We start from the raw sequence: 25,562 nt of genomic DNA on the forward strand, positions 1-25,562 counted from the left end.
AGTGTTTTCTTTAATGACATAATTGTCTATTGTTTATATTTGGCTTTTTATGTAGTTTGTTATTTGTATTGTTTCTGTAATTTTTTTAATCTAATAAAACTTGTTGAAATAAAAATGTACATTGCGCTAAAATAAAGTAGAGCATGCTCTACATTTCTTTCAGTACACTGCATGTATTGCAATGCGATGCAGCAGTGTGAACTGGTCCCATTCACACCCATACGTTTTTGGGTTACCTTCCGTTGGCATCCTTTGAAAATGGGATGCTTAAGGATTCTGTGTCAATGGGGCTTTTTAAATACTGACTGCAGTGGAAGAATTTTCTTCTTTGATTTTACCAGCTGAACACAGCACAGGATTACCAAGCACAATGCAATGGTGGGCCAATATCATACAATACTGCTGTGCCCGGATCCTTAAAAAGCTATACCCCAGTGGTTGACGGAAACCGGGATACAACAAAGACTTAAAATGCTCAATGCAAACAAAGCAGTGGGTCCGGATAACCTTCACCCCAAGGTACTTAAGGAATTAAGCCAGGTTATAACTAGACCATTAATCCTCAATTTTAAGGACTCCTTAATGACTATTTTCGGGGAAACACGGTATGTATCTATGTAACTATACATTGTTTGGAACTGAATGCAGTGTTTTTACACCTGTGAGCCCTTACTGTCCCCTAGTGTTTATAAACAACTTTCAATTTCTGTTTCTCATCAAAAATGTTTATGCTGGATCTTTCATTGTTCTATTGTTTATACACAAGTCATTTAGCTGTGCAAATGAGGGGTTAGCTACTTGCATTTTAGGAGAATGTAGCTTGAAGTGATAGAAATTACATCACAGTAAGAACCACAAAAGGACTCATTCACATATACGATTAGGATGGGACCGCGGATTCCTGTGGCAAGATTTCGGCGGCTGGGATGATAGGTGTATGTGAACAGCTGTGGCTGGGAAGCCTGTACACACCAATGACAAACTGACAGGAGCCGCAGTTGTCTACGGGTGTTCGCATGTTTTCGCACATCCAGCACTTACCTGTGGTGTGGGACAGATGTCCGACCTTGAGCGCAATTTGTCATCCTGTCAGCATCTTTGCAGACGCATATATATGCGTTAGAGATGTAAGCCACCAGAACATTTTTTTGTTTTGGATCAATTCAGATTTTTTTCCTTTTCATTATCGGATCCAAAATTTGGGTTAGTGAGATAGTCGTTATTTGGGTTTCAGATGGATCCGATATTTCATTTTTGGATGTATTTGGATTGAATTATTCACAATTAAGTAAAAACAACAGCGTAGGGCCCCCCAATTCATACCAGAGCCTTAAGGTCTGCTAGGAATTTTACGGGGGGAACCCAACACCCAAAAAAAAAGTGTGGGGTCTCCCCAGAATCCCTCACCAGACTTGATCCAGGCAGTGGCCTGGCAGAGCTGGAAAGGGAGGGGCAATCGTGTGCCCCCTTCCCCATCCCTTGCACCATACCAGGCCACATGCCCTTAACATGCCCTGGGTCTGCACAAGGGTCTTATAAGAATTGGGGGGGGGACTCCACGCCGTTTTTTGTTTTTTTTTCATTGTCTAACACCTTCTAGTTAATTTCAGAAGATTTGGAACCTCCAAATATGCTGATCTTCATCCGAATTTCAATTCAGAACTAAACAAATGTTAAATGTCTAATATGCGCGTGTATGCACACATTTGGTTCATATACGTTTTTATGCATACAATTTTTTTCTAGCACTGTATGCAATCACTAAGCACCAGAAACTTAATGCACGTATTCACATGCGCAAATTAGTAAAAACACACTATTTGCGGCCTCAGACAGAGCTCTGTTCCATTTTTGTGTGTGCATCTGTATGCAATGCAAAAACATGTCCCCAGACACAGCTATGTGTATGGGGCCATGTATTTGCATATTCTGCATTCAGATACGCACAGATATGCTGAGCGCATCTGTATGCAGTGTTTTTAATGCCTCATGTGAATGAGCCCTTATAAAGTAGTGAATGTGACTTCACCAAACATTCACTAGGGATAAGTCAATCGCTGTCAGAATCACTGCATTATAAATATGCCCCAAAGAAGAACAGTCTTCTATAACCTGATAAATGAGTGATATCAGTCTAAAAATCTTGCATCTATTTATTCCTTGTTGGCGAACTACTCTTAAATAGTATATGAATGCACTTTAGTGTACAGGGTAATACAACATCATTAATGTACATCACAAATAACTTTTTGACCAGCAGCATCAACGCTTTGTAATTTTTAGAGACTGTCCGCACTGCAAGAGTTAATATGTAGCATGCACGAATGAGGAAGGCGTGCCTCAGTGTGTTGTGCTAGCTGGGAGCCTGATCTCCCCTTTACTCTCCCTCGCTCTCTCATTCTAGCAACATGGCTGCTGACATTGTGCTGCTTGCTGCTGTTTCTCTGCTGTCTGCCTGCCAGCTAGGTAAGATCATTGCTGTGTTCAGCCATTGGCCAATGGCCACGCTATGCCCTGATGTGTGCCTCGGGTAAGGTCCCTATCTATGCTTCCAGAAGATCAGGGAGAACTTTTCTATACCATTCTATGTCCTGAAACCTTGTAGGCTCTGCAATCTAGGAGCAGTAATGCTCTGGACCAGATGTTCTGATGACAGGAACATCCTTTAAGCTACTAGATGTTTTTGATTATTACCAGTATGGAAGGTCATCATATTGGACAGTATGATCCCTTAGATCCGAGTGAGGTTTCGTTTACCTTTGGATTTAATATGAAAGGTATCCTTAGGGTGATGGGGGCCATGGTATGCAGTAAGACTATGTCTTCGCCATATGTTCTGTGATCTAATTTCCAAAAACAGGTTTGTTCAATTATAAAAATATTCCTGCAAAGCCACATAATAAAGGAAGTTGACCTCTAGGTTATCCTCTTATTTGCACTATAGGAAAAGAAGAGCATATAGTGGGGGCAATTCAGTAAGGCATTTGTAACACTTTTCTGGTGTTATGGCTGTATTAGAAAGTCTCATATTAGAAAGACATTTACATTCTGTGACAAATTCATTAGGAGATACCGCCATATTAATGATAAGAAAAGTGGAGGTAAATAAGACCTCTTCCTTGTTGAAGTAAATGAAGTCACACATGTAAGTATTGTGTTGCAGATAAAATTCTGCAACAGATTCATATACACCTTACCGACATCTGTCGCAACTTTGTTGCATGGACGGGAGACAGATTTCTACGGCACCCTGTGAATTCCAGGGAACATGTTATGTAATATCTTTATTATGTGTTCCCTGATAATATGGACTCTGGTATGGTCATCTCATGAAAATATACATTGCTCAAGAAAAATCAGTACTCTGTTACTTGAAATATACGAAGATCAGTTGTTTATGGTCAGTCACGTTAATACTTATTTGCTACAGTTATTGTTTTAAATGACCAAGTTTAAAGATACTTTAGTTTAGGATATAGATGTGTTCCCTATTTTCCTTTTTGCACGTCCCTCTCCCCTAGTCCACAGATCAAGTTTCAATGGTTTGTTTAATGCAGATTTCCACCTTCTTTTTTTTTTATACACACACTAATATATATATATCTATCAGGTATCTTACGGCACATTTCAGTTGATTAGATACTTCAGGCAAACAGCTTTATCCCCAGTAGAAATGTATATGTGTGAACCATTTATCCGTTATAGGATTGTATTTGTAGACAAGCAGTCTTGTGATTCACACATCTCTGTCACACATCTCTGTCCACTGCCACTCTCTTAGGCCTCGTTCACACGGGAGTCAAAAGGGTGGTAAAAACAGTAGGTTGATCTGTGTTTTTACCACCACCCCCCTTCATGACCACCGACCTACTATATTAAATGTTGGTATTCATGGTCACGGTGATTTTACAGCATGCTGTGTTTGGCAGGCGGTGCTGATTTCCCAACACAACCATTAAAGTCAATGGGACCGTGCTGCAACCACATGCCAAGTGGCATGGCATTTCAATATAAAATCCCCCGTGGGTTTGAAAAAAAACACATTAAGAAGGCAGCAATATTGCCACCTGAACTCCTGTGAACCATCTCTAAACAATCTGAGAAACGTTTTACCACTGATTGCTTTCAGAGGGGTGTGTAAACCTACCACCCATGTGAACGAGGCTTTATTACCTGGCTCAGTGTTACAGCTTCCTGACTGGTCAGGACTCAGAAGTGATTCTGATTGGTGTCAATTGACAAGGCAGGAAATAGGATTGTCATCTGTCTGGCTGTCTGTGCAATGTGGGGTGTGAGGTGTGTTGATCACTAGAGTGAATAAACAGAATATACTATATGCCCCTCCCTTTAAAGGTGGCCATACACTTTACAACCATCGCAAGACCTTAGTCTTGCGATGGTTGTAAAGTGATTAAAAAAACATACAATCTGCCCATCTTGGACAGGCAGATCGCACTCTCGATCATCGCAAGCCCGCCCCCCTGAGGGGCGGGCTTCCGATGACCGCAATGCTGAACGGGCAGTGTGCGCGTGCGCACACCGGCCCGTTCGGCATTTGTCTCCCGAGCACTGTTCAAACCAGATGAAAATCGTACGATTCTCGGCTGATTTTCTAACATGCTCCTTAGACAAAAGACGTGCGACCGTACATTAGAAACGGCCGCACGTCTTCGTTCACACTGTTCGATTCTCGTAAGATCATGGGATTTCCCGCGATTCTCGTACGGGAAATCGAGCAGTGTATGGGCACCATTAGATTGTAAGCCCTCGCATGCAGTGCCCTCCTTACCATCTTGATCCTTATATTGTTAAGCGGTGCGCAAACTGTTGGCACTATATAAATCAATAATAATAATAATAATAATAATAATAATAATAAGTCAATATATGATCACTTGTATATTTAGCGGTCAGCCTGGAGTTCTGCATTAAGTATTACCTGCAATTATTAGAATCAGACATTAGAAATAACAGAATATTCCCTCACCCAAATTTTCAGTATTTTGCTTCGGCCTGTCACCTCACCAGTTGTTGCTTATGGAAAACAATCTGGCAGTCATGCAGGTAAAACAAGATCTGTTTTGCTTGTCCCATGTCTAGATCAGTATTCATAGGCTGCTGGCACAGGACAAGGTGGCTGTACAATGGAGTCAGGCAGAGCCGGTGCTAGACTATTGTGCGCTATAGGCAAGACCAGCTACTTACACCCTCCCCAAAGAAAAAAATTGCACTTTTTTTGTTACTACTTTAGGTGAGCGCTCAAAGACCAATCTTAAAGCCACTTTCACATAAAACAGGACAGTCTTTTATTTCTTTCATCAACAAAACAATGACTTTCTTCAGTAACAACATAAGGTTCGCTTGTATTTCAGCAATAGACAATGTCTCACCGACTAAAGATTATCACACATACTCCATGTGTAACTGGCTCTCTAAGCCTCCACAGCTGTCTTCCCTGTGCCTCTAGCACACACAGCCTCCTGGCTCCCCTCTGACTTCTGGGTGGAGTCCTCCTGAACACCTCTGTTCCTCTTCCCAGCTGGAGCCCAGAACATTAATCAGCACCCTTCCCATAAGTGTTGTGTACAGGTGTGCAATCAGGTGCTGGTCCCTACTAAACCACGGACCGAGGAATGGAGATTTCAGCCCTCCCAATTCTCTTTGAAATCTCCCAGTTCCAGGATCCCATGCCAAATCCAGAAAACCTGAAGAGAACTGGAAAGCCAGTTCTTTCCCAGCAAAAGATTTTGTTTCCTGGAACCGCTCAGCCCCTCTGGCTGAGAGTCCTGGGTGATAACAACACCCAGTTCTGCCACATAATACCACAATATATCATCTGTTTTTTTTAAATATGATGGTGTTAATATATATGTGAATTCACACACACACACACACAGAAGCATATGTAGGCAAATACAATACACACATTTGTTCGTTTTTATCTGCTTCAGACTAAATGGGCAACACAGCAGCATAAAAAGCCCCTGAGGGTGGCAAACTGACCCAGGCATGTGGGCTACATGGCAGAGTATTACCAAGCTGGCCAGTCCCACTGCCAGCAATGTCAGGCTAGCCCTGCTACCGAGATGCTGGTGGTGGTGGTGCTGCATCTGGCAAAGTGGGGTGTAAAAGTCTGACATGGAGTAAGGGGGAGGAGGCAGGCTGACATGGAGCAGAAGAGGTGGGGGCATGTATACATAGAGAGGGAGATCACCAGGGCTTAGATTGGGCAGCCCAGAAGCAATCAGAAGATGGCACCTCTGTTCACTCACCTGCTCTCTTCTCTACCCACCAACCTCTGCATCCTCCCCAATCTACATGTACTCCCTTTACCAAATTCTACCATATCCACCCCCCTCACTCTTCTTTATTTATGTACAGCAGACAAACTCCCCCTCTACCAGATCCCCAACCCCATCCAAGAAGGTGCACATACCATCAGGGTGGCTGCTGTTGCTGCAGTGTCCCAGGGGAGGCCATCTTGAGCTGATCTGCAGACGCTGTCATTTCCCCCTCTTCTCAAGCCAGCCAGGGGTGGGAACTGTGCAGGCCGCTCCATATCCCTCCGTGAACCGTGCTCACTGGAGCCTTACACTGGAAACTGACACTGCGCCCTATACAGCTGCCTAGTGGCAGCACTGGCCCTGGACTCAGGTTTAATTAGTATTAAGGTGCCCATACACTGCTCGATTCTCGTACGAGAATCGCGGGAAATCCCGCGATCGTACGAGAATCGAACAGTGTGAACGAAGACGTGCAACCGTTTCTAATGTACGTTTCTAATGTACGGTCGCACGTCTTTTGTCTAAGGAGCATGTTAGAAAACCAGCCGAGAATCGTACGATTTTCGGCTGGTTTGAACAGTGCTCGGGAGACAAATGCCGAACGGGCCGGTGTGCGCACGTGCACACTGCCCGTTCAGCATTGCGGTCATCGGAAGCCCGGCCCTCAGGGGGGCGGGCTTGCAATGATCGAGAGTGCGATCTGTCTGTCCAACATGGGCAGATCGTACGTTTTTTTAATCACTTTACAACCATCGCAAGACTAAGGTCTTGCGATGGTTGTACAGTGTATGGCCACCTTTAGGGCTTAGATTTTAGGGCCTATGTATGTTTTAGGTTCAGGATTTCAGTGTTTTAGGGGTTAAGTGTTAAGAGGAGAGGTTCAGAGTTAAGGCAACAACTATGGGATTATGTTTCAAGGGGTGGAAGGTTAACTATTAAGGGCTAATTTTAGGGCTTAGGTTACATTTTAGTGTTAGGGACAGGTTAAGAGTTGTGTTTAGTCTTGTGGTGGGTGTTAAAGTGTATCCAAGGCCCAAACGTTTTTCTATTTTGGATAGAGTAGGGGATAAAACTGCTATCAGGTAATTTTTTTGTGTCTTAGGGAAATTTCTTTTCACTTTCTCTTCTGTAGACTCAACAGGAAGTGAGAGGATATCTTTCCAATTGAATATTTCCCCTCTATTCCTGTTGTAGTGGCAACTCCCCGTCTCAACTAGCAGTTCTCTGTTGCCTGTGACGTCTACTAAACCATACACCTCGAGGGCTCATATTTATCTCTATATTCAATAATATGTGCTCACCTGTTACCCAGTTATGGCATCAACACATTTATACTTCCAAAGGTGTATCTGTGTTTAGATGCAATGCCTTTTAAATCAGTTTTAACATGCATGCCTACCCTGGAGTCCTGGCAACTGTTTGTTGTGTGGATTCCCACACAGGTAACTACACTGCATTGTGGAAAAACAAATTCCTTCACCTCTGCTTCTGTGTATGTACTGATGGGGAACTTGAAGGTAGATTTAGGGCCCATTCACACCAGGTGCATTGGGGCTGTGCTGGTAGTGCAGGGGAAGGCCCACTGCAATGGAGGATTTTCCTTTTCCCCTCAGTTCAGCTTTAAAATACTTTGTTGTGCAGAGAACATCTCTTTCACTTACTCCCACAATCTCTTATAATCATAGGAACTACATACCCAGAACAGAAAACATGGATATGAAATGATCTCATTCCTTAGAGACTGAACAAGGGGTGAGGTTTTGCTATTGGGATCCCAGAGCAGTAACACTTTCCACAGACACACCCAGATCTCGGGTTCACCCATGTGTGGAAGAAAAGTCATACTAATCATGAACACATTACATATGTGTATTATTTATAAACTGAGCAAGATTATGCCATATCCTATCTTGAGAATAGGTACCTAGCAGACCCTTCAACACTAGGCCATCAGGTACAGGTACTTTTCTCATCATACTTTTCTCATCTCATCTCTTCCCAATAAGGGCTAGTTCACACCAGATGAAGTTGTAATGTAGTCCGTTCAGTTTGGCAGCTGCATCCAAATCCATCACAATGCTTTCCTATGGGATTTCTGGTGCTCTATTCACATCAGTGCAGTCCGTTCCGATGCAGTCAGAAAAATACTGTTTGCCCTATTTTAGCTGCACCTGATCGCAACGCAACGCATCAAAACACATTAAAAACACATTCAAATGTACTGGAACGCATTGGACTGCACCTTAAAACCAATTTGAAGCTTAAAAAAAACCTGTGTTAAAAGCGCGGTAAAACGCGTTAAACCATATTGCAGTGCAGCTGCGCAGGCACATGTAGTTAAGGTGAGAACTTACCCTTAGGCTGGGTTTACACCTAGGCGACAGCGTTTTTGCACGTTTCTATGTGCGTTTTTGATGCACGTTTTCATGCATTTTTTAATGTATAAATCAAATTGCGAGTTTTTGTGAGCAGATTGTAGCTCATTGATGTTAATGAGCAAACACGCATAAAACGCGCGTATAGGAACGCGCAAAGACACAGCAAACACAAATTTTCAAGAGTTTCATATTGAGTCTATGGGGCCAAAACGAGCTGTAGTATGCAGCAAAAAAGGCATTTTGCTTATTGTGACAAAACGCTCAGATGTGAACAGGGCCATAGAAATGAATAGGATTTTTTTGGGGGGTATATTTTTTTAGCGTTTTTTTAGGGCAGAAAAAGCGCTACAAACCGCTCAGTGTGAACCATGCCTTAGTTCATTGTGGCTTTAAGTCCAGGGGATTTTAATTAGAAATGGATACATAGTGATTCCAATCTTTGTGTGCGCTTTGATGCGTGTTCACGAAACGCACACCAAACGAGGAACACACTTGCACTGCCATTACTAGTGAACGGCACCCCAAAAGCAGTGTTTTCACATGCGTTTACACGTGAGAATGTGCACGTGTGGGAAATGGAAGCATGTCGCAAAATTTGTGACACGGGAAACAAATGCACGTACAGGAACACGCGTCACCGCAATGCCATGATGGGAATGGGGGCTTAAAGTGGTCACAGGTTGCTTTGACAGGGATGTCAGTGAAGATTTATGCACGTGGCTGTATGAAAAAACGGCAGCTAGTACACCGGATTTTGCTAACAGCAAAATCTGGCATAAAAAGGGTTTTGTATGCTTTATGTATGTAACATTAGTGTAATGTTTACATGCATATAGAGCTAAGATGCCCTAATGGTTGCTAGGGTGGTAGGCGGCTCAAGCTGCCCATATATTAGCAATGAAAGATCCTAGGTGGCTTAAACTACCTGCATATTAGCAATGAAGGGTGCTAGGTGGCTCAAGCCACCTGCTTTCTAGCAATGGAGTATGTTAGGTGGCTCAAGGCACCCGATTACTAGCGATATAGGGTCATAGGTGGCTCAAGCCACCTGCATACCTGCAAAGAAGGACGCCAAGTGGCTCAAGTCACTTGCTTACTAGCGATGAAGATTATTAGGTGGCTCACGGCACCCAATTACTAGGTATGAAGGGTGCTAGATGGCTTAAGTCACCTGCATACTAGCAAAGAACGCCAAATGGCTCAAGCCACCTGCTTTCTAGCTATGAATGACACTAGGTGGCTCAAGCCACCCCCTTACTAGTGATAAAGGACATGTGCCTGTATACAAGCAGCAAAGGGTCATAGGTGGCTCAATCTTCCTGCATAGTAGCAATTAAGGATGCTAGGGGGCTCCAGCGTGCTTTGTTTGTAGGAGGCAGACTTCCCCAATAGGGTGCATTTGTGGTTTACGCATGTAAATGTTGTCCATACGCAGGACCTCAGATGCAGATTTTTCTATTTTGTTTTTGTGGTACTGAACACAGTGCACTTTACTGATCTTTAGGCAATGTGTGCCCTGTCCCATAGAAAACAATACACCTGTGTTCAGATCTGTTACAAAAATGTTACCTGACCAATATTTTAGCAGATTTCTCTGACACAAAACTGTTTATATGTTGATATATTAAAAACATTAAGGGCCAATTCACCCCAGCTACAATGCACTGCCGCTGGGTTGCGTTGTCAGGCGCATCGCACTGTTTACCTTTTTTTGTTAGAACTTTATTGAAATGTCACAAGTGACATTTCATTAAGTTTCCTAGGGCACAGTGTGGTGCGATGCAGTTGTACCATGTCGCGGCCTGATGTGCTGACAAAGAAAACTGCGCGCAGTACTTCTTTCAGTGCATACCACGCAATGCGTTCTGCATCATGCGGATCTCTGCATCAAAAGCTTAACAGCCATGGGAAGAGAACATTAAAACTTGTCTAACCTGAACAATCCAGCCATTCTCTGACAGATATCTCCCGAGGTTATGTATTGCTGGGTGCCATAATGACTTCAGGGTAAGCGTACACAGACACTGAATACAGACATCTTGGCATCAGTGCTTGGGAGAAAAACAACAGGTCCATCTTTGTATTTAGATCAGGGTGAATGAGATCGGCCCCACCAGTGTGACTCAGCACAGCAGGTTGTATTTATTTTAGGGTAACATGACACAAACTTAAACAAGTATTTGGCTGGCAGTCTAGGTTTGTGGGGTCATATGGCTCAATAAGCTTTTCCTACCCCAGGCCTTGAGGAGTGCTTGGGGAACGATAGGAACATGTTGCAAATCCTTACTTTGGAAAAGGAATTTCCAAAGGAAAATATTAATGTTCTGTGTAGTTACTTCAACAGATCCTTATTTTTAGTAACATTATTTAACCCAGTGCTGCTGTTTCTGACAATACTTAGCACAGTGTTTCTCAACCTTTAAAAAGATACAAAACCCCAACGTAAAATGAAACAAGAAGGCTTGCCTTCAGTGAAAGCCTTATTGCGAATCAAAGAGTGAACCATGAGGGATTGCATACTTGGAATATAGATTAATATCTTGACTTTTCCTGTATAAATCTAGCTTGCTACTGCCCTATCACAACGCCCAAACCTCCATATAGGTGTTTTAACATGATGGACAGCTTATCTGACCAATAGGGATGGGGAGGCAAACGGTCATTTTGACATTTGTAGGGAAAGTTGCGATTTGGTTATAATTCAGCTGCGCATGTACCTGATCATTTTCACATGCAGTGTTCACTACAGGTAACCTCTGCTTGAAGCCTAACTCCAGTTCAAGCTATATGTCACCTAGACATAGACAGGTAGTGAATGGAAATCTCCCTCATAGGGACACAGATAGTAAATCCTGACAGAGTTTCAACCTTCTTGTGTTTTTATAATTATAGTTTGAGATTTTTCCTAACTCCCGGCTTTGTCTGACACATACAACATAGACAGCAAGTGGGTAGATTACCCTGTTCAGTTCCTGTTCTGACCAATATATTTCAAGTAGCCAGGAAGTGGGGAAATTTCCTTTTACTTTCTGTTTTGTCTGATATCTGTCAAGTAGGCAGGAAGTGGGGAGATATACCTTTATATTTTTCAAGTAGGCAGGAAGTGGTGAGATGTCCTTTTTTTCAAGTAGGCAAGAAGTGAGATTTCCCTTCACTTTTCGTTCTGTCCAATACCTTTCAAGTAGGCAGGAAGTGGGGAGATTTCCCTTCATATCTTTCAAGTAGACAGGAAGTGGGGAGATTTTCCTTCACCTACTGTTCTGTCGAATACCTTTAACGTAGGCAGGAAGTGGGGAGATTTCCCTTAACGTTTGTTCTGTTTGATACCTTTCAAGTAGGCAGAAAGTGAGGAGATTTACCTTCACTTCCTGTTCTGTCTGTTTTCTTTTAAGTAGACAGAAAGTAGGAAGATTTTCTATCACTTTCTGTTCTGCCAGACACTCATCAAAGATGAAGTAAAGGGAAATATCCCAAATGGGGACAAAGACAGCAATATACAGTATAGTTGTCAACCTTCAACACACTAAATAAAGCTTTAAAAAATGTGTCTAGAGTTGATCTTTAAGTTTTTTTTTATGTCCTCAGTTTGTATTGTCCTGTTTTCACAGGTTTACTTTAAAAGAACCGGTTTAGCCTGAAGATGCTTCCCCTTTTGTTAATGTTTTTACAAATGTTGTATGAAAAAAGACAATTCAAATGTTATCTTGAGAGAAAGCTAAATAAATCATAAGACATGAAAAAGTCATTTACTTTATAAAACATATTTATTGGTGATTAGGACACAGCATCCATGACCAGATATTACTAAGCATGCTGTGTAACCTGATGAGTATCAGGCTATTATTAGATGTACACACATCCACAGATCGCCGGGTTCAAAGTAGAAAACCTTTGGAGTCATTTAACAATAAGCATGGAAATGTATCACATTTCAAAAGATAGAATAACCTTAAAAAAGTAACAATTTACTAAATGCTGTAAAATATATTTTTTGGTTTTATAATGTGAATAATAACATCAACTGAATTGTTAGGTGTCGGCTGTACTTTATGTATGTGTTCTATATGATCATTTCAGTATTGTTTTATTGCAGCGCATTTTGCCAGTCTGGTGGGAAAATGTAGAATAAAACACAAGGTGATACCTCCTGCTGTCAGTGGACCTCCAGAGTTCGAGAGAACCTTCAGAGCACAGTATGTGAATGTGTTATATACAGATACCATAGTCTGTGTTTACTAGCCAAGCAGATCAGCGAAGGTTTGCACACACAATGCAACCAAATTGGATTTAAACACATCAGCTAATCATGGCCCTAGCTTGACATGTAAATGAACATTGGCTGTTATATGTTACTGCATTTTGCCCATGGCACGTTGCCTTAAAGGAGAACTATGACATGAGTGATTTCCACTCAACTCATAGTTCTAAGCCGACCTGTGACAATGAGACTGTCACAGGTCGGCTCAGTAGATCGGGAGGTGAGGGAACACATACCGGGTTCCCTCACCTCTCGATCCTGTCACGGCTCTCTGCCGTGACAGGGGGAGGGGCTGGATTCCCCTCTCCCCGCTCCGATCTGCCAGCGCTGACTGGCGGAACGGACGGGGGAGGGGGCGGGTACAGCTGGCTCTGCCTCTAGATAGGCAGAGCCTGCTGTCACTCACGCAGCTGGGCGGATCCCGTCATCTAAGTCGGGATCCGCTCCAGTTGTGGCGTCTCAGTATACTGAGCTTAGGGTAACGGGAGGACGCTAGTTTTTGTCCTCCCGTTACCCCAAGGAGAACTATGGGGAAAAACACTGACCCCATAGTTCTCCTTTAAAGCTAAACTCCAGGCAGATATAAAAGATGCAAATGAATGCAGCTCTGCAGTCATCATTAGATGTATTTTTAATGCACATAGTGTAAATACCTACATTTCACCTAGTATCAGCCTTTTATAATTCCCTGCACAGCAGAGCTCACACTGGGAGAGAGAAGCAGCACAAGTAACCGAATAGTTATCCTGTCATGCTCATGTGCTAACAAGAAATAAGCTGATAGGAGGAGAAAGAAGAGTGACAGATCATCAATCTGCTACTTTTCCACTCACTGTCCAGTCACAGGCTGGGCAATGGGCAAGACATGTATGTGTTATTTAAAGCTGAATTCCATGATAATTCCCCATGTAGTAGGGCTGCTTGTTTAGCTCTAGGGTACCTGGGAACAGGACTGTACCTTCCTTGTTTCCTGCCCATATAGGCTCCAAAACTGCCATACATGACTCCAAGGGGCCATCCACTAACGGAGGCGCAGGTGAGACAAGGTGAGTGCCAACTGCCAGGGGAGTAGGGTTTAGGTAAGAAGGACTGCCTTACCCAATACCCTAGGCCAGTGTTGGCAAACCTTTTTGAGCATGACTTGCCAAACTGGATCACTAAACCAACTTATGTATCTCAAAGTGGCAACCTATACTGTACTGTGGGTTGACCGATATAGATTTTTCGTTACTGATAACGATTATGGGCCACATTTCAGGCCGATAACCGATATCAGGTACCTATATCTGTTTATATTCTGCACCAGCAGCTGAATGTAAACAGCAGGCAATCGCCTGACATTCGTTAACCCCTAGCTGCCTGTTTTTGTTTCAGAATACAAAAAAACCCCCAAAACCAGCAGATAGCAGGGGAATCGATAGCCAGCCTGCTGTTGGCTAATGCCATTGAGCTGCCTGCCCTTTTCAGGTATTTTGACAGTGGCTGCTGAATACAAAGAAAAAACCCAGCAGATAGCAGGGGTAGCATTAGCTCCTCTGCTATCTGCAGATTCCCGCTGCTATCTGAGGAGCTAATGCTTCCCTTGCTATTTGCTGGGTTTTTTTTCTTTGTATTCAGCAGCTACTGTCATAATACCTGAAAAGTGCGGGCAGCTCAATGGCTGCTGGCTTCTGACCAGCTCCTTCGATCAGCTGATCAAGGGATGCCGGCCGGACAGCGTCCCCACTATTTAAATTTCGGCCGGTTCCTCATGAACCAGCTGAAATTTGCACAGTGTATATTATCGGTAATATCGGTCACTTTGACAGATAACTGATAACAGGAATGAGGCAAGCTTATGGCTCGCGTGCTAGCAGAGATGTCCCAACGTGCCAGCAAAGATGTCCCAACGTGCCAGCAAAGATGGCCCAACGTGCCAGCTGTGGCACCCATGCCATAGGTTCGCCATCGCTGCCCTAGGCCTACCTAAAGGATCATGTAACCCTTGAAGTGCAGACACAGCCTGACTTTTGTTTTTTTCTAGAGATGGGCTTTAACTACAGTAGAGAAAAAACAGGTCTTTTGATCTGCCAGACATAGCTGTGTAAATTATAGGTAAGAATACCACCTCTATGTGGAGCAATGAGGTGGAAAAAGAAGTTATACTCCAACCAAAATTTGATAATTAATCAGCCAATTGGTTGGAGTATAACTTCTTTTTCCACCTCATTTTTTTCCACCTCATTGCTCCACATAGAGGTGGTATTCTTACATATATGCTTATAGGTTATCAACCATATCGGTTGATGTGTAATTGTTACACACTATAGTGGTATCTTTTTATTCTATATACGCTGTGTAAATTATAGGCATATATAACATGGAAACACAGAAAAACCTGTTAGAGTAGGTATTACCTGTAACAAAATGTCAAAATCAAAACCGAGTAAATAACATGAATAGACTGGTGCTTATTAAATGGCCCAAAGAAGTCATTTTCTTTCTGTCAACAGCAATACATAGGAGTGATGCTTATAAAGCCACCTGTACAGATTGGATTAGTGCTGCACAGCTGGTGGCTTGTGGTCCTCATGTGGTCCTTTCTGGCTTCTCTAGCTGGCTATGGCTAAACATATCATTGTGTTTATGAATTTTCTTTCCTCCCTTCTCTCTTGAGCGCTAGTGGAGAATGAGGTGAAAGCCTGTAATTTATTCATATTAGATATCCCTGTAGCTGTGATATTAATGTGGGCTTTACAAATGCCTCTAGCTTATTACAGGACATTAATGTGACATTACTAAACCGTATGAGCACTATTGCTTGACATCCATCTAGAAGTGCTGGCTGACACATTTAACACCTCTAATCATTTTTCTTGAAATGGTAACAAGACAGACGTTGTAGGAGTTGAAGGCTACATGTGTGGCCCTTAAAGTGCACCCGTGCCCAGACTATGTACCTTCAAGTATGACATATTTTTTACAAGCAGTAAAAGAGCTATAAAACAAGCACTCCCTGAAATCTATAACTGCGGATGCCATCCTCATGATTGGATAAAACTTTCGGCCCAGCCAATAAACTTTCCACTTATTGAACACTTGTACCAGTGTGCTAGTGTTGGAAAGATCTAAGCGATTGGAATGGGTGCTTTGTATTAAAAAATGGTTTAGTAATACATTGACATTCATTGGTGTACATTGCATTACATTTTTTTAATTGACTTGAATTGCAAACTGCAGGTCAGCACACCCAAAATGCAGCCTGCAGAATGTATCTTCATTGCACAGGTGGGAATAGGCCGAACTGAAAACAATGCATTTTCTCCTGTCCGTGCATTCTGCCTGTGCTTGAAAATGCAGCAACAAGACATCTGGTGGGAATGAGTCCCTATTCAGGTAATGTACAGGCACATTCTGAATAAGCGATCAACCTGTTCAGTGCCTGGAGTCAATCTGCTTATTGGAAAACAGTGACTCATTATTTATTTATTACAGGTGTTTATATTGTGCCAACAATTTGCACAGCTCTTTTTATACTGTATATCCACATCTGTTCCTGCCCTCAAGGAGCTCACAATCTAAGGTTTTTATTAGGGATGCACCAATACCATTTTTTCCACACCGAGTATGAGTAACAATACTTTTCCTCAAGTACTCAGCAATACCAATTACTAATACTTTTATATGTGTCATGTGATAGCCTTTCTAAAACAATACAGACTCATGATTTTAGGACAGTGGTAAAGTGCCAGGGCCTGGTTCCAGCTTTGATCCTGGTAGTTCTGTCACAGCAATGCAGAATATTACCATTAGCTAGACAGAACTACAAATCCCAGCAATACATTATACAGCAATGCCGAATGGCACCAGCTATAGAGGACTACAAATCCCAGCAATGCATTATACCTCAATGCAGAATAATATGAAGCTACATACTCTGTGCTGCTCTGGGGTACTGGCCTGATGTCTCCAGTGGATGATGTCAGGAGGGCTATGCAGAGTCTTATGGGGGCTGTGGCGGGTCTCAGGAGGCTGTGCAGGGTCTTAGGTGGGTTGTGTGGGGCCTCATGTGGGTTGTGTGGGGCCTCAGGTGGCTGTGTGGGGTCTATGCTGGGCTGTGCGGGCTCGTAGGAGGACTGTGCAGGGCCTCTCCAGGGGTCCGGTTGGTCTCGCGGGCGGGTGCGGGCAGCATGGTTTCAAGGAGATGTTCGGCTGGTACTGTAAACAGGTGCCGCAGTTCACAAGAAGGCTGCCGAGGTCTCCCACTTGCTAGGGACTTTGGCAGCCTTCCTGTGAACCAGAGCCTGTTTATAGCGCTGGCTTACATTAAAATCTTTAAAGCTCTGGTATTGGTGCTTAGTATCGGGGCATTTTCACAAGTACTCATGAAAATGCATAGTATCGGGGTATTTGTACATCCCTACTTACTATCTCACATGTACACATGCTAGGGCTGATTTAGACAGGAGCCAATTAACCTACCAGAAAGTCATTGGAGTGTTGTAGGAAACCAACGCAAGCACAGGGAGAACATGCAAACTCCATGCCGACATTGTATTGGTTGAGAGTCGAAGTGAGTCGAAATGCAAGGCAGAAGTGCTAAACTTAGCCACTGTACATTACAGGGAATTTCCAGGCTGGTGGATCACTCCAGTTCTGGAGGTCTCTATTTTATTGTGAAACAATGTTATCTCTAGTGTAGCCACCTTAATCCAGAGGAACAGCTTGCTTAGCTTGTTAGTTACCTTGTAAAGGTTAGAACATATAATAGAAATTATACTATGACTGAAATTGCACAAGACGGTCAAAAGATCACAAACTGGTGATGGCAATGTGAGATCACTATCTACTCACGAACTATAGAGTGCATTACTTCCTTTTACTGGGTTATACACAAAAGGGTGAAGAGTTTGGAGAAGGCAGTAGAAGTGAACAATCTAGGCCTGCTAAAGCAGATCCTTTAAGTCTTGTAAGTTGCAAGGTCATCCTACAGATGCTCCATTGGATTGAGATCTGGAGAATTTGGAGGCCAAGTCAACACCTCAAACCCGTTGTGTTCCGCAAACCATTCTTTAAATATTTTTGCAGGGTACATTATCCTGCTGAAAAAAGCCACTACCATGAGGGAATACTGTTTCCATAAAGGGGTGTACTTGGCCAGCAACAATGTTTAGGTAGGTGTTACATGTCAAAGTAACATCCACAAGAATGGCAAGGTTTCCCAGCACAACATTGCCCAAAGCATCACACTGCCTCTGCCGGCTTGCCTTCTTCCCATAGTGCATCCTGGTGCCATCTCTTCCTCAGATAAGCAACACACATGCATCCAGCCACTCACATGATCTATAATAAATTGTCATTTATCAGACCAGGCCACCTTCTTCCATTGCTTCATGGTCCAGTTCTGATGCTCACATGTCCCGTTGTAGGCACTTTTGGCAGTGCACATGGGTCAACTTGTAAAAGTCATTCAAATCCTTACACTTGTCCATTTTTTTCTGCTTTCAACACATCAATTTCAAGAACAAAATTTTCACTTGGTGCCATATATATCACTCCCACTTTCAGGGGCCATTGTAGATAATCCGTTATTCACTTCACCTGTCAGTGGTCATAATGTTATGGCTTATCAGTGTAAAGGTGCCCATACACCTTACGATTATCATACGATAATCGTATGCTATCGACTTTTCGTACGACAATCGTAACGTGTGAATAGAGTGCCCGGCCGATAGTACTGTACAATCGTACGACTTTTGACGGTCAAGCATGTTTGAAAACTTTGGTCGATCGTACGATGTTCGCATGGTTGGTGGCGTTTCCGTCGTAAGTCGTACGATTAACACTGCGCATGCGCAAACGAAAATAATTGCGGTCAATTACCACAAGTCGTCCAGGTGTTTTTTTTAAACTACCGCTGATTGATCCTTTCGATAATCGGGGCAGGATGGGGCCGTCGTACAAAAATCGTAAGACGGTTCGATCATCGGACGAAAAAGTGTCATCCGATAATCGTAAGGTGTATGGGCACCTTAAAGCTGCCCATACACCTAACGATTATCGTACGAAAAATCGTGGATGATCCAGCGATTGTACGATAATCGTAAGGTGTATGGGCAGTGTGCGACTGCATTACTACGAGCACGCTGGAAAACCCACCCGGTTGGTAGCACGATCACAAGACGAAAGCCGCACACTGCCCGCTCACCATTGCAATCATCTGCAAGTCCTCCCCTGATCGCAAGTACGATAAGTGGCCAAACTAAACAGAGAAGCTGATTGGTTTGCACCGGGCAACTGCTCTAGATTTTGTCTACTCCAGTTTTGATAAATTCCCCCCTTGTATCTACAGCCTTAACCTTTTTGTTTTAGTTTTGTATAGCGTAGGGAAATGTTAAAACCCCTGCCAGATTATTTTTTGTACCATAGGGAAACATTTCCCTTCACATCCTGTCCTAGAGATGCAACAGGAAATAAGAGTAAATCTTCCGAAATGTGGGGATTCTCCTCTTAGACAGTTGTCCCTGGAAAAAAACGTGGGTTCGGCCCAAATTCCAGCAGTGTATGGCAAGCTTTAGACAGTTGTCCCCTTAGAAGGTGTCCCCATTGGAAGATTTCACCTTACCTCTTGTTCTGAACACATCTCTAAAATTTTGGTTTTCCCCTCACTTTCTTTCTCGGTGACAATGGTCACCAGAACACATAGAAGACGAGTCTCCTCAATATGGACACAGACAGCAATAAAAACTTGACAGAGTCTCTTTCCCCCTTTCCCGGTTGTGGAATGTCTCTTGGCATTCTAATGTCAAATGCAAGTGAATGGACTGTACTAGATGTGATGACGTCATCAGGGCTTAGACCTCCGGAGCCCGGGGGAGAAGAGGCTGCGGGGACTTTTCTAGCAGCACGGTGGGAATGAGGATCAAGTAACTATATCTTCTTTAATCCATCCCCTAGACGAAACAAGCAGTTAACCCATGCAGCAGAGTAAGGGTTAATTTTGTTAATTCCTGGAGTTCTTTCAAAATGATGCCGTGTCCGGTAGGCAGGAACCTGCGTAAAAGGCCTGTGTAATATGTTGGTGCTCTAAAGTACGAGTAATAAATCAAATTATGTCATTTGGCCTGTTTATGACCTTCATTATACTGTAGAAACTGGAAAATCCCTGAGCACATCCAACTGCATTTTTGGTGTTCGCAGCATTTGTTACACTCTGTAATTATTGTAGGATTCTCTTAATAGACATTTACCTAAATGTTACAGTTTAGGTTTCCCTTCATGTCGTATATCTAAACACAGTATATGACAATAAACAGTAATTTTTTATTAAATTATGGATTTGTAACAATATGTTTTCTTGCAGACAAAACTGTATTGAATTCTATGGGCTGTTTTTGATTGACCTTTGGACTGCGGGTTTGTTCTTTAATCAAGGTAAATTCTGTGTACGCTTACATAATTTGTATCTGATTCTGAACACATTAACCTCAATGTCATATCATTATAAGAAATGGAAAGAGAATGGAGGATGGTGATAAATGCAAAGCAGAGTTTAGTATGACTGTGAGCACATCAAAGTAAGAAAAAGGAACTGGCTTTAGTTCCTATAATGTCCTCTCTTCTGCTGACCAGGTTTGGCGTTGTCACCAGTGCCGGCGCCAGTGCAAGGCAGCACAAGTGGCCCTCTAAGGGCGCTGTTGGGGGGGCTAAGAACAGGTAGCACCATCCCCGCAGATAACTGTACCCCTCCCGTTCTCCCCGCTGCAGACTCAGACTGTCAGTGGTTTTTCCTTACAGGCTGTAATCGGCTGCAGCGATCTCTGCCAGAGGGGACAGGTAGCCGATTACGGTCTGTAAGGAGAATATGCTGACAGTCTGTGACTGTGTCTGTTTCCTTCCCCTGTGACGCTACTACCCCCTCTGCCCCCTGCGCTGCGCTCCTGCTGTCAGCCGCGAACGTCTCAAATCCAGCAGGTGGCAGCAATAGTCTGCCTGTTATTGGCTCTTTTAAATTGCAGTAGCCAATAACAGGCTGGCTATTGCACCCGCACACTGCCTGCTATCTATCAGCAGAGGAGGACCTGATGGAGAATTTTCCCAGGTTCCTTCTCTGCTGATTGACAGCAGGCAGTGGGTGGGTGCAATAACCAGCCTGTTATTGGCTATTGCAATTTGAAATATCCTCCAATAGCAGGCTAACTATTGCTCCCAGCAATAAAGTTAAAAAAAAAGTAAAAAAAAAAGAAAGTTAAATAAACTCAAATTGAAAATACAAAAAAATAAAAAGAAGTAAAAAAAATAAAAAGTCAAATAAACTAAAATTAAAAATCCCCCCCCCCCCCCCAAAAAAAATGAAAGTCCTCAGCCCCCGCGAACGCATGCATTTAAAAATAAAAGATGGCAGGCGGTATGGATGGCAGGCTATGTTGGTGGAGCAACGCACAGCCGCACAACTTAAAAAAAACAGCCTGTGGGGAGAAGAACCCTGCAATTCAGGTAAGGGGCGTTGCAATTTGACCATGTTACACCCCAGCAATGTAGCGTAAGGATGTATGGGAAAAATCCACCTTCGACTGTGTAGGCATAAATCCTTGCACCAGGCCTGGTTGTCACCCCCTCCATCTTGTTTGGGCCTGGCCATTGGCAGCTAAGGTCCAAGCACTGCATTATGGGAGGTAGTCTCCTGCTTACCCCTTCCCTGGAGAAACTGCATTTTGCCACGACTGAGATGGAGAAATGGGGGGAGCACTGCAAACGTGAATATAAGTGGGGCTGGGCTGGGCTTTTAAGAGACTCTGAAAATAACAAAGAGAAACTCACCTGAACCTTGCAGCCACCTGGCTGTTAGACTTGTACCTGAAACCTCGCTCCCCTTCTGCTGCAGCGGTCCTGTTAAACATCACATCCAATACACTGTGTATTGGACATTAGGACGCTGAGGGATAGTCCCTCACTGGATCGGAGGGGGAGCGGTAGGGACCGGTCTAATAGCCCATACTAAATAGAGTTGCGCTGTCAAATAGTGACTGCATCTGATAGGATGCAGTCACTGTACAGCTTATAATTTTCCGCCCAGCACATTTGATTTTTAAATGAACATTTGTCAAGCGGGCTGGTGTTTGCAGGGCCAGCCATGCCTTTTATTTTGGCTGATTCAGCAGGAATTGACCAGAATTGGAGCCGTCCACGGTCAAAGGACACTGGAGGAGAGGAACTATCGTCAGGCAAAGCAAGGGCATGATGTGTATGTGTGTGCGTGTGTGCGTGTGTGTGTCTGTAGGGAGTGGAAATAGGGAGATCTTTGTTTTTGGAGGTAGTGGGCTAAGTACTGCCCATGGGACATATTGTTTCTTACTGCTGAGCAAAATACAGTTTTGAAAAAAAATAAATAATAATGGGAGACTTCTAATAAAACAGGTTCTTTGTTATGCTTCTGTTATTTCAGAAATGGCATCTCTGTTTGGCTTATTATACATTTATGGCCGGCATGTGTACTTTTTTGGCTACTCACAGTCTGCAAGGGGCAGGTAAGTTGGCCTCAAGAATGTATGAAATATTGTAACACACTGTAACTCATTTGTGAAAACTGGTAGTTGTGCTTATAGTACTAATTCTAATTTTAGCTTCAATTCTATACCCTGCATTTCACAGAAAGTGAAACTAGTAGTCAAGTTGCTACAGGCAATAACTCCATTTTTCTCTCCTCCAGTTCTTAAAAAAAACAAAATCATCTTTATTATGCTATTATTTATATAAAGGTACAATTCTGATATTTTAATTAAGTTGAAAAGATAGTTTCTACATCTTGTACTAACAAGGTCAAAGCATCCATAAGTAAGTTTGATATAAGCCAATATAGGTACTACATATAAGCAGTTCTGGATTATCCTAATTTCTTCAGTACATGAGGAGTTAACCCCTTGTTTTATATTTGTATGGAAGTGGAGCTATCTGAATAAGGTGTAGACAATTCTGTACTGGAATCTTGTTATTAAAGAAAACAAAATTGATTACCCAACTGGAACTTTGTAAATGAAACATGGACTCAAAAATGATTCCCTTACATCTGGCAGTATTGAACCCAGGAGTCTCCCTAGGTACCTAGAGAACACTTGATACCTCTATTATTCAGCTGCCATTGTGGCACATGTATTACCCAAGATTCCTCCCTTCTGTCAGGAGAAATGTGATATTCTACTTACACTAGTATGTAATGGAACACCTCTAAAAATATAAATGGGGCTTTGTTGGGGGTCACAGGTTCTGTGGCACTGCTCAATCTACCACAGAGGTCCCAAAACTGCGACCTTTTGCATGCCTTTAACTGACAGTTCTGGCACTATTCCTTCCACTGACACCAAACATAGGAAATTATCCTTACAGCTTACACCAACCATTGAGCACTATTCTTCCACTGGCATTTTCCTCCTCCCACAAACCACAGGTGCTAAGCCATTTTTTTACTCCCACTACTCACTAACACTAGGGCATTTTTAATTCCCACTGACCACTGAGCTGAGGGGATTGTTTACTTCCACTGACGCCAGGGCATTTTCTACTCTCACTGGCCTTAGTCTGATCCCCCCCAAAGTCTGTAGGACAGTGAGCTGGCCCTTTGTATAAAAAGTTTGAGTAACCTTGATCTACATATTTGAAAAATGTTGCCTTTTAGCTCCATTATACACCATGAGGGGTAGAAATGAATGAACTGTCTCTTCTTTCATGGCAGTATGCTTGCAGGAACTCACTTTAAAAAAAGTCTGACTGCAAAATCAGTGCATTGTCCGAGAAGAAGCCAACTATAAATTGCCAGCTTTGAGTGCAGGAGTACTTAAATAAACAACTGGAAAATATTACAGTTATCAGAAGTTTAGCATATTTTTTTAATTTTAAATAAGCATATTTCTTATCTTTAACTTTAAAACTACTTTATTACGAGCTTCACCCAGAACTAGTCTGTTAGTTTTACATTCTTGCTGGAAAGATATGTCCCATGCTGGCTTCTTATATCTTTCATAACCGGAGATTCCAGTTCAATAAAACAGGCTTTCTATATTCTGCATTGTGGAGGAGGGAAAGTGGCACCATCATTTAATTAAACATATAACTGGGGGGTTCATCCGTTAGCGAGTGATACCTCCATCATGGCCTTGTGGAAGGGTTGAGGGGCACCAACTACTTTAGGTAAATCAAACTACTGTAGTCTCCATCAAATACTGATGAACACAAAACATTCCTATTTAGACCTGCGATCAGCCCAAATTCATGCACCTGCAGACCTCAGATCACCCCAAACCCTTCACCTTCAGATCAACCCCAAACCCTTCACCTTCAGAAAGGCAGGGATTTTGCATACCCCCATGGCTTAAACAAGAGAAGGAAGAATGTAGGTGTGTGGGTGGGCTACTTCCACACACCAACCTCCTTAGCCATTGCTGGGTCTACACTTTCAGTGACGTCAGGAAGGTAGGTGGACTGTGGGCAAGACAGGCTTTGTAATTGACAGTCTAGTGAGCTTTCACTTACAGCTAATGCTTTAATACAAGAATGTGCGTCAGACATGGCTAATCCTGGTTTCATTATATCTTTTAGGTTACATGGATTTGCTTTCTGCAAGTTGGCATTGATACTACTTCTGATCATGTCTGCGACTGGAGTCACTAATGGTCTATTAGACAAGTACCTCCATCTGAACCTGCTGAACAAAATACATAATTTGATATTAGGATAAAAGAAAAACACATATGGTTATTAACATATTTTTATCACTTTTTAAAAAAATTGTATCATATTTTTTACAGTGAGCAAGTGAAAGATTTAATTTGGCATTGTCATAAACTTATGTTAGAAAATGCAGGACAATGGTGCAACTGCATTAATGGGTAGAAAGCATTACATAATATGCATCAGTCAGACAGAAGACATACAGTACATCTCAATATTTTGCATTTTAACTCCTTTTTGTTGTATCTTTGTGGCAGAAAGTAGAGGGAAATCTTCTCAATGGTACACTGCACAAATAGAAGAAAAAAGTTAACAGGAGTTTTAACCATCCCCTACTGAAAAAAGGGTTTGGCTTTAGATATACTTTAACTTGCCAAAAACCTACCTGTGTATGGGGGCTACCCCAGCAGATGGTCAACCATTCAGATACTTAGCAGCAGAAAAGGAAAACCAGTTAGCATTGTGATAGAACGATTATGTGGTTAAAGAGCAGTTATTTCTTTTGTCTTTGCACAATGTCTGCACAGCCTGGAAGACCGGTAAAGGTGCTGATTTTTTGCAGCTATAACATATGGCCATGCATGGCTGAATGTTTCAAATAATGAAAGCTGGTTTGGGCAATACGACTGACTAAGGGCACTATGAGAATGCAAAGCTGGCTTAAATCAGATCAAATATGGGTCAGAAGAGGGTCAACTGCAGGTCAATAGCAACTGTCAATGTTTTCTGAATGATCTCAGAAGCATCTTGAACTGATGTAAAACTGATGCCTTCCACACAAGCCCAAAGCCTGTTGCTACAGGCGGTTGATGTTATCAGATTTCCCAACCAAAACTACAGATATGGTGATGTTTCTTTCTATTCTACCATGTGCAAATCTTACCTCTTCCTAAGAAGCCTTACTAAAGGACACTAAGTGCAATTATTTGCAGGGATAAA

General features: G+C 42.7%; 1 protein-coding gene across 2 annotated transcripts; it reads left to right on the top strand.

The window, feature by feature from the left end:
- Positions 1-2,394: 2,394 nt before the first annotated feature.
- LOC108789431 (microsomal glutathione S-transferase 2-like) lies at positions 2,395-24,804 on the top strand. 2 transcript variants are annotated; one of them, XM_018559454.1, is made up of 5 exons: positions 2,395-2,466; positions 12,756-12,855; positions 20,263-20,333; positions 22,345-22,426; positions 24,492-24,804. In XM_018559454.1, exons 1-5 carry the CDS (start codon positions 2,409-2,411, stop codon positions 24,628-24,630), a joined length of 450 nt encoding a protein of 149 aa, XP_018414956.1. In that variant the 5' UTR covers positions 2,395-2,408; the 3' UTR covers positions 24,631-24,804. The 2 variants fall into 2 exon arrangements, with proteins under 2 accessions (XP_018414956.1, XP_018414957.1); XM_018559455.1 differs by lacking the exon at positions 22,345-22,426 and having other exon boundaries at positions 24,492-24,613.
- Positions 24,805-25,562: the final 758 nt, after the last annotated feature.

Source organism: Nanorana parkeri, unplaced genomic scaffold (genome assembly GCF_000935625.1).
Source record: "Nanorana parkeri isolate BGI_ZX_2015 unplaced genomic scaffold, ASM93562v1 scaffold396, whole genome shotgun sequence".
NCBI classification, from domain to species: domain Eukaryota; kingdom Metazoa; phylum Chordata; class Amphibia; order Anura; family Dicroglossidae; genus Nanorana; species Nanorana parkeri.

What these genes read in the sequence shown, in the direction of transcription:
- LOC108789431 (XM_018559454.1), top strand. Translation starts at nt 2,409, where the DNA reads ATGGCTGCTGACATTGTGCTGCTTGCTGCTGTTTCTCTGCTGTCTGCC. An exon ending in GGGTTTGTTCTTTAATCAAG is followed by an intron (nt 20,334 to 22,344) that starts GTAAATTCTGTG and finishes CTGTTATTTCAG; the next exon opens with AAATGGCATCTCTGTTTGGC. An exon ending in TCACAGTCTGCAAGGGGCAG is followed by an intron (nt 22,427 to 24,491) that starts GTAAGTTGGCCT and finishes TATATCTTTTAG; the next exon opens with GTTACATGGATTTGCTTTCT.